At 41.9% G+C, this 10,126-nt stretch overlaps 1 protein-coding gene across 1 annotated transcript in view; it reads left to right on the top strand.

The window, feature by feature from the left end:
- Positions 1–2,299: 2,299 nt before the first annotated feature.
- Positions 2,300–10,126, top strand: part of Pip4p2 (phosphatidylinositol-4,5-bisphosphate 4-phosphatase 2) — a 52,068-nt gene continuing 44,241 nt past the window's right edge. Inside the window, exon 1 of the mRNA XM_021222148.2 lies at positions 2,300–2,627. Coding sequence (XP_021077807.1) covers positions 2,522–2,627 — 106 coding nt within the window. The 5' untranslated portion in view covers positions 2,300–2,521. The remainder of the gene's footprint in view (positions 2,628–10,126) is intronic.

Raw genomic sequence — 10,126 nt, forward strand, 5'->3', positions numbered from 1 at the left:
CCAAGGGATGAGCCACTAACTGTTTATATAATACCAATTGATAGGGCCTGAAATTGTATATATACAAACAACAGACTCAGCTGGCTGTATTGATGTGTGTGTGTGTGTGTGTGTGTGTGTGTGTATGCAATAATAATAATCAAATAAAAAGGGGCCATGAATCTGAAAGGGAGTGGGGGAGTGTGTGGGAAGATTTGAAGGAGGAAAGGAGATGGGGAATAAGGTAATCAAAATTCTAAAAAGGACTCTCCCCCAAAGATCTTTGTCTTCTGACTTCATCTGTCAATTGGAGATAGTAGGAAGGTAATGCAACTGTAAATATACTGTTAACAATAGAGTTGGGGGTGGCATGACAGAACATGAGATCTACTGTCAACTTTGCCTCACTACAGACACACGAGGCAAATACCTTATTTAGCTCATTCCAGCAATTCAAGTACAAGGTAGTAGTTGTCCTCTGACGAGAGATTCAGATGGCAAAGAGAAAATCAGCGGTGGGAATAACGGCCTCTCATCACATTAAGAGCAAGCAAAGTGTGGAGACATATGGGTTACAAGTGAGCAATGCAATTTCTTTTAGGGGTGTACACCTTTGATCACCCAAAGGCTCTTCCTCTTAACCCTTGACAACCCCTCCCAGTACTGTTTCTGTGGGGAACCAGTCTTTTACATACTAAGACTTTGCATGACAATCCAAACCATAACTAGGGTAAAAGCAGGGTTCTGTGAATTGCTTTTGTAATTTTCTTCAACTGAGCTGTCCGTAGTCTGTAACTGTGAGGTGCTGGTATTCAGTTTGCAAAGGATGAGCTCTTTTTTTTTTTTTTTTTTTTTTGCTGGGACTGGTACATCTTGAGTTTTCAAATCCCAGCCTACTGGAGACCCATCTATTTAAGTTCTCATAGGGGGTCACACCATAATAAGATCTTTACATTGCATTGTATCTTCCAGTTACTGGCCGCCCACAGATGCTACATGAAAGAAAGCATTGTTCTTTTCCTACCCTCGGGGTTTCCAGTTGGTACTTTATAGGGTTAGGAAGAAAGAGTATGTCTTCAGAGAGCAACGTGAGGACCCTAAATGTGATTTGAGTAGTTTCGAATGTCTGCTGCCTGCTATTTGTATGGACTGAAATGTAAGGGGCAACTCCCCAGTCTCCTGGACAGCTATTTCACTGTGGGACCTTTCAGCCACCTTGAGCATGGAGGCCACACCCTAAATACTTGGGGACACCTGGAAGATGAGGAAATAATTCTTCCTAAGTCACTCAGAAGAACAGCCACAGGAAAGCTATTATTCTGATTGCATTTTTATTTGGATGTGTTCTAAACTTTGGTTTGTTTTTGTTGTTGTTTTTTAAAATGGAAATCATGTTGGAATCAAATGACAAAACATAAAAAAAAGGGTAACAGAAATGTAAATAGAAAATAAGACAATAAGTCTGTTGAGTATTTAAAAACATTTATAAAAAAACTGTGTGTGTGTGTAGGCCAGATGAAGGCATTGGATTCGTTTTACTGGAGTTACAGGTGGTTTGTGAGCCACCAAATGTGGGTGCTGAGAACTGGCTTTTGTGACCTAAGGAAGATCAGTGAGCACCTTAATCAGCGTGCTAGCTCTTCAGTCCACCAATAACCTTTTTTTCTAAAAAAAAAAAAAAAAAGAAGAAAAATCTTTTGTAGGAAAAAGGTTTAATTCTTACAATATACAAAAAAGCCCCATTATTGTAAAAACTAAAATGACAGTCTATTTTGTAAAAACGGAAGTTGTAAAAGTTAACACTTAGGCTTAAAGTGCCAAAAATCAAATGTCAGCACTCTTATTGCTAGAAGAAAAAAAAAAATCAAGGAAAAGAAGAAAGCCTAATGCGCACGTACCAACATTTCTCAGACGACAGATACTCAACGACGGCTCGTAACAAAGAAGAAACCTCTCAGAAGAAAATGATAACCCAAGAAATAAGTTTTCTCCACCCAGCTGCGAAGTTTACCAGCCAAGTTAGACTCTCCTACTTCCTGGAGGAGCTGAACTTGAGTGCTCTAGTTTTGCCCGTAATCCAGTAACAGGCCTTTCAGTGCCTCTCAAAGCTGCTCTTTATCCTCGGTTCCCTTAGTTTCAAAGATTCCTCACCCTCTCTTTCCCTTTGCCCCTCCTCTGGCTTACTTGATCTCTTCCCCTCCCCCACTTCCTAATCAGTCCTCCCGTCCCCCCTTTGCTCAGACGGGCTGGATTTCCCCTCCACACTCCTTCCCTTCCTCCTCCTCCTCCTCCTCCTCCTCCCGGCTCTTTCTTTCCTCTCCAGTCCCCTCCCCCAGCATGCCTCCCGGCGTGCTTCCCTTCCCCCGGCCTCGCGGTCCCGCACCCTCCCCTCCCCCGCCTCCTGCCTTGTGACACATCCTGGGCCCTCCCGGAGGCCGTAGCAGCGGCGCGGCGCGGCGGCATTGCTGGCCACCACCGCCACCTCCTCCTCCCTAGCCGCAGCCCAGCTCAGCCCGCGGCCCGCCGCGCTGTCGCTGCAGTCATGGCTGCTGACGGGGTGGACGAACGTTCGCCTCTGCTGTCAGCATCCCATTCGGGGAATGTCACTCCCACGGCCCCGCCGTACTTGCAGGAAAGCAGCCCCAGAGGTAAGGCCGGCAAGGGACCTTTCTGCTTCTCCCAGAAACGTCTGGAAGGATGGAAGGCTGAATGCCGGGAAGCTCTAGCGCGGAGGCGGAGGAGAGCTTCTCCCTTGGGCTAGGGGGGGAAAAGGATGCCTTCCCAGGCTGTGCCTGCCTACCCGAAAGCCTCTCTGCGGGGCTTCGCTGCTGCTGCTGCTGCTTGTGGTGTGGAGAGTGCGTGCTTGAAACACTTCTTTCCCAGCTTCAGGATCGGACATGAATTTTCCCAAGCTCCGTGCTGCTGTTTCCAGAGCAGCCCCTAAGTGCAGCTGGGCGGTGGTGCAGATCCTTCAGTCATTCACAAGTGCTTTGGGTTGTTGGAAAAAACACGGGGTACTGCTCACCCTGGTATCTGCCCTTGAGAGGACTTCAGCAGGAAACATCTTAGTCCCTTAACACTCGGGGCCTCCGGAGTGCAAGCAGGGAACTGCCTAACCAGAAGCAACAGACTTAATCAATATCCCTAATATGTCTGAAATTCCTAAGCTATGGGCATTGCTGCCTGTAAGGAGTGTGTTTCATAGCTTTAGTGGTGAATGAAGAACCTACCGTTAGGAAGCAGGAATTTTTTAAATGCATGTCTGGGTGAGGTTGAAATTAACTTCTAAAAAGTTACCCCCAAGTTTAGACCGTATATATTTTTAGTTTTGTTTTCAGTGTAGAATTAAAAAGGGATTTGGGGAAATGGTGTGGTGAAGGAGAAGAAGTCTGTTTACCCAAGGATTCGAGTTATTCAAGCTCTGTCTTTGTTCAAAGTCTTTGGGAGTGTTTACTACATTAGTCTGGAAGGCAAGCCTTACAGAGACCATTAAATATGGCACGTGCTAACGTACCTTACTTCGTCTTGCTCTTTTGGCTGAATGTGAATGAAGTTTAAAACTCAAGGAGGCCAAAGTTAATAGTGCTTTGGGAATATAAGCAGGTCACATGTCTTGTAACACAACTTCTTCTAAGTTCATGTCTGAAATGGGGCTGGGGGGGGCAGGCGGGAAACGCTACAACAGGTTGAAGTTGTCTGGCATTTAACATTTCTTTTTTTAACATTTTATAACTTGAAAATCAACATTCTGGGTCTCAATCTATAACCAGAAGCAGAACAAAGGAAAACTGTGGTTAGCTGGGAGTAATTCAGAGTGATTGACAGCCTGAGAGGAAAGGGGCAAAGTCCAAGGGAACTCTCGCACAGAAAACCTACAAGTGACCCTTGTTGGCCAGAAGTCGGGATTTCCCTTACTGGCCATTTGATAGTAATATCGTACTATCTAATCCTTATTCACAGGTTCCTGATTGAATGTTTCAGTTTTAATAATTTTTGTCTATGGGATAAAATATTTGATGATTTATTTAGGGGCTGAGTTTGGACTGAAGTCATAGAAATACCTTTTCCTCCTTTTAGTCAATTTGTGGTTACAACAAACATATTCATATATATCTATGTATATATATGTATATGTATACATATATATGTAAATAAACGTGGACCTGCATAGACTTCATTGTTCTCTATATATTTCCTTAATTTGATCAGATTCCTCAAACTAAAAAGAGAGTGGCATTTCCAAACAAGCACTGAAAAGAAGTCATTTCACTCTAAAGAGCTCTTAACAACCACTTTTAACTCCTTTGGCCTTACAGTAGAATAATTTCTTTTTCAGATCTGTTCGAGATATTTAAAACACTAATATCATGTGGGATAACACCTATGAAGCATGAAACATAATAAATGAGAAGCAAAGCCATTTTGTTCGCACAGTGACAGTATCTTTTCTTGATTACTAACAATTATTTGAGTAATACACATGTTCTAAATCTTGGACACTGTCTCATTCATTCATTCATTCATTCATTCATTCATTCATTCAGGAACTTCATGGGCCTTCATGGAGCTCAGGTGGTGGATAGAAAGAATAAATAAATTCTTGACTGACTCAGGTCAGAGGCTTTTGTTTGGTTTTTTTTGAGACAGGGTTTCTCTGTGTAGCCCTGGCTGTCCTGGAACTCACTCTGTAGACCAGTCTGGCCTCGAACTCAGAAATTCGCCTGCCTCTGCCTCCCAAGTGCTGGGATTAAAGGCGTGCGCCACCACGCCTGGCTCTAATTCGGTTTTTGAGACAGAGTCTCTCAGTCAACCTGGAGCTAATTGACTAAGCAATTCGAGATGACTATGAAAATTCGAGATGACTTGAAAGCCCACAAGTCCTCCGGCCTCTGACTCCTCATGACTGGGGTTCCAGTGTGCACCACCACACCCAGCTTTCTATGCGTGTTCTAGGGATCCAGATTCAGGTCCTCATGCTTTTGTAGTAAACACGTGACCAACTTGACTGTCTTTCCCTCCTAATTACTCATATGTTTAGTAGGTTAAAAAGAGGAGGAGAAGGAGGAAGAAGAGGAAGAGGAGGAGGAGGAGGCTTAACCTCAACATTTTATAATCCATTGCTTTGTGCCAATCTTCTTTTTAAAGATTTATTTTTTTATTTTATGTGTATGTGTGTGTGCCTGAGTGTGTGTGTGTGTGTGTGTGTGTGTGTGTGTGTGTGTATGTGCCACATGCATGTTGAGGATGCTGGCAGAGAGCATTGGATTCTATGGAACTGGAGTTCCAGTTGATTGTTAGCCACCTATGTGGGTCCTCTACAAGAGCACTATGTGCTCTTAACCACTGAGCCACCTCATCAACTCCTCTTTGCATCACTTTCTAAGGTTCGTGAATTATCATTCCTATCTCCTGAGAAGAAATAATGAATTTTGGGTTATTTCAGGGTAGGCTATTAATAATACAGTGGCGAGCATTTAGCATTGGACATTAGGTTTTGCCCAAGAAGAATTCTATGCAGTCTTTTTATGATGGTTTGTATATGCTTGGCCCATGGAGTGTCACTGTTGAGAGGTATGACCTTGTTGGAGTAAGTGTGGACTTGTGGGTGTGGGCTTTAATACCCTTCTTCTAGCTGCCTGGAAGTTAGTATTCTTCTACTATCCTTTGGATGAAAATGTAGAAGATGTAGAACTCTCAGCTCCTCCTGCACCATGCCTGCCTAAATGCTGCCATGCTCCTCTTGATGATAATGGACTGAACCTCTGAACCTGTAAGCGAGCCCCAATTAAATGTTGTCCTTTGTAAGACTTGCATTGGTCACGGTGTCTGTTCACAGTAGTAAACCTAAGACATCCTTGAAACTTTCCACCTGAGTTTCTGAGTAGAATTCGGGTGGTCTCCAATATCAATACTGGGTAGCTACAGAGTGGTGCTTCTCTCCTGACTACAATGCTCTGGTATATGAGCCAGCTTGTTTTAAGGCGTAGCAATTAAAAAAAAATAGATATTAGTTTCATTTGAAGTGAAAGTAGGGGGGGAAAGTACTACAAACTTGAATAGTTTGGATCCATTAATTGGTTCCCTTATAGATCTGCTAATTTTTGAGACAATATATGGCAGAATGATAGAACTTGTACATTTGCATCCCAGCTTGCTTCTCTTTTGATGTAATAAAACACTATGGCCAAAAGCAATTCTTTTTTTTTTTTTTTTTAAGATTTATTTATTTATTATATGTAAGTATATTGCAGCTGTCTTCAGACACTCTAGAAGAGGGCGTCAGATCTTGTTAGGGATGGTTATGAGCCACCATGTGGTTGCTGGGATTTGAACTCCGGACCTTCAAGAAGAGCAGTCGGGTGCTCTTACCCACTGAGCCATCTCACCAGCCCGCCAAAAGCAATTCTTGAGGAAAGGGTTTATTCCAGCTTGGGAAGCCAGAGCAGGTGTTCAAAGTAGGAATCTGCAGGCAGGATCTGAAGCCGATTGGTGGAGGGGTGCTGCTTATTGGCTTGTTTCTCATGGCTTGCTTAGCCTGCTTCCTTATGCAACCCAGAACCACCTGCCTAAAGGCAGAACTACTGCCCACAGTGGGCTGATACTTCCTATACCAATTATTAACTAGGAAAATGATCCATAGGCATGCCCACAGACCAGTCTCGCGGAGGCAATTCCTCAGCTGAGGTTTCCTCTGCCTGGGCAACCACATTTTGTGTCAAGTTGGCAAAAACCAATAGCTCACCTTACAAATTCTGTATAAAATGTGTTTCGACTTCCGGGTTGTCTAAGTATTGACAATGGGGATGTGCTTATGTACTTGCATATAGTTCAGAAAGGGAGATACTGTGTTATAAAGGGAAACGGATCTTCTAGGCTTGTTTCTTTCATTTGTTCTTCAACTACTCCTGGCATTTTAGCCAAGCTTTGAGGTAGGAAAGGTAAAACCAACTAGGTTCCTTTTCTCTTATGATGTAATGGGGACGAATTGCACAATCATTCACAGAAACACAAAATGCAAAGGGGACAAGGACCATATTTGAAACATGTTTAGTGCCTTGACCACATTCATTGATTTAACCTGGTTAAGGGAGACAGGGAAAGGTTTTCCTGAGCTGTGATCGAAATCTAAAGGTGGAACAGGAGTTAGCCAGATGAAAAGGGTATCACATGGACACTGTATGCAAAGTAAGTAGTATGAAACACACACACACACACACACACACACACACACACACACACACAAAACCCCCAAACAACCAAAAAACACAGTATCCGAATGGGGAATGGTGAGGGAAGAAATTCAATGTTGCTAAAGTAGAAATAAAGTAATGTAGGACAAGTGCTCCAAAATGAGATTAGAGAGGTAGGTGTGTGGTTGGTAGTCTCCATAGACTTCCGTGCCTCATAATATCTTTGTTTTCAGACATTCAAGTATTACAGAGCCTCTCCCCTTCAATGAGGACTGACCCCGTGACTTGGTTTAGACTTCCAGAATAAGGTAGAAGATATGCTGAATGAGTTTAGATGTTAATGAAAAGAGATTATCGTTTTGTTTTTTTTTTTTGCTTTGGACATGATTGCACTTTGAAAAAAGTAACTTGTGTAAGAAATGGGATGGCTGGACACAGTCATACTTAGAGAAAGCCAAAACCAACCATTCAAAAAGCTCACAAAAAGGAACAATGTCTGATTAACCTTCAGACATGTCAGTGTTTTGGATAACAGACAAGTCTTCAAATCGCACTAACTAAAGCCAAACTGTTACTACGTCCACACAAGAGATTGTAAGTAACAAAATCCCAAACTGATGCTGAACAACTCACAGAATTGTTGTTTATGATACTCTAATTTTGAGTGATTCGTTCTGCTGCTACAATGAATATGAGTTGATTCTAGAGCATTACAGGCCATTTGAAGGGTATTTTCTTTAAACAAAAATTAGTGTGTCAGATCTCTATTTTAAATCACTCTATAAAATAGATGGATTAGATGGTTGACCAGAGTACATAGGGATAACTGTCTTACTGAATGCAGTAATAATTCAAGCAAATTTGATTAATTATGCTGTAATCAGGTTATATTTAGGGATAAAAGCCAAGGGGTAAGGTTTAGGAGGGAGACTAAAGTTAAGCATCAAAGCATATACCCTTAATTACAGCTACTCAAGAGAACTGTAGTTTGGGCGCTAAGTCAATTTAACAAGATCCTGTCTCAAAATAATTTAAAAGACAGCAACAGTGAACAAAGGGATGGAGATCAAACCCAGTGGCAGACGATTTGAGTAGAAGAGAAAAGCCATGGGCTTAGTTCCCAGCGCTGCCAAATCCAAAGCAAATCAAAGGGAAGATGGCACTGAACTTGTTGGTGGACAGCTACTGGGAGTGAGAGGATGACGACGAGGATCTCCAAGAATTCTGCTTATGCAACTCTATGGTGTATCTGACTGTACTAAAACAGAGAACACTAGAAGAGGAGTGAGTTTCCGAGAAGACAGATCCAAAACTTAGCTTTATATATGAGGTACCTCATGTGCTTCTAAATATCCAAAAAGAAATGACATGAATCGATCTACAGTCTAGAACTAAGGGGCCCAACTTGAAAACCAGAATGTGCTATTTGTGTACTGGCCAGAGTTAAATACATGCATACTGTTTCAGAGCTCCTCAGGGCCCTAGGAGTATGCTAGGGCACATGCCATCCACCCGTGATGCACATCTCCATGAAACAGGGAAGTGTGGTGGAAAAAAAAAAATCCATTTGCTTGAGTGTTTACTGCTTTAGTTGTCAGTAACAGTGCCTAACAGTGAGGCATACTGAAGTTTCATGCAGTGGTCAACTTCACTGAGAGGATCAGGAAATGTATCCTTTAAGGGCTAAGAAGAATCATGTGAATACTATGTTCAACCACAAGGACAAGCCATATGTGGCATATGAATAACAACAGCTGAAGCAAACTCAGCCCTAGCCACTATACCTTGGGAGACGGGGCACAGTTCCAAGAACATTCAAATCCAAAGCACATTCCAAGAACAATTCAGTGTTTTTTAAGAAACTGAGGTCATAAGACTCTTGTTTCTTGGAGTTTTCTCACAAGCATGCAAAATGCCCCTTGCAGGACTCCAATTTTGAACTATGTTCCAACATCTACCTCTTTTTTTACTTTTACATTTATTTTTATTTATTCATTTTGTTTTTCTAGATAAGATGTCTGTATATTCCAGCCTGTTCTGGAACTCACTATGTAGACCAGGTTGGCCTTGAACTCAGAGATCTGCCTGTCTCTGCCTTCCAAATGCTGGGATTAAAGGCTTGTACCACCACTGCCCACACCTAACACCTTTATTTATTTATTTATTTATTTATTTATTTATTTATTTATTTATTTATTTATTCATTCATTTATTTTAAGAATTATGTATTTTGTTTATATGAGTACACTGTCGCTGTCTTCAGACACACCAGAAGAGGGCATTGGATTCCATTACAGATGGTTTGTGAGCCATCATGTGGTTGCTGGGAATTGAATTCAGGACCTCTGGAAGAGCAGTCGGTGCTCTTAACTGCTAAGCCATCTCTCCAGCTCCCCTTTTTATCTTTTAAATGCATCAGAATGGTCTTGGTTTGAGATGTTGTAGATAAATCTAGTTGTCATTTGATGCTTTAGTAGCCTATACACAACAATGAAAGCATTGTGTGTAATACTCTGCCAACAAGAACAGAGACCCAAACTATGTCTATTAGTTACGTTATTGTATTGATCAGAAAAATCTGGAGAATAGCTTAAAAAGAGACCCATATGACTAGTAGTTCTAGTATCTTGTAGAATATATTTCCATATTTTATCTTTAATAGGAAGACCAATGTTATGATGTCCTATACAAATGGGGTGTGGTTCAAATTCCAAGGCAAAGTTAAATATAGTCCTTTCCCCAGATGAATGGATGAGTCTATTATGGTCTCAAGGTCCACTCATAAACACAGCATCATGAATAAAGTAACTGCTCCTGTATTGCATAGGTCCCAACTTGGGCCCACGTGGGCAGACTTTACTTCCGATGATATGGTTCATATCTCTCTTTGCCCTATTACTGGAAGTTCACTATCTCTCTGGTGACTTCCACTGTCTTCTTGCCTTCAGCCAGTGTCT

Source organism: Mus pahari, chromosome 22 (genome assembly GCF_900095145.1).
Source record: "Mus pahari chromosome 22, PAHARI_EIJ_v1.1, whole genome shotgun sequence".
NCBI classification, from domain to species: domain Eukaryota; kingdom Metazoa; phylum Chordata; class Mammalia; order Rodentia; family Muridae; genus Mus; species Mus pahari.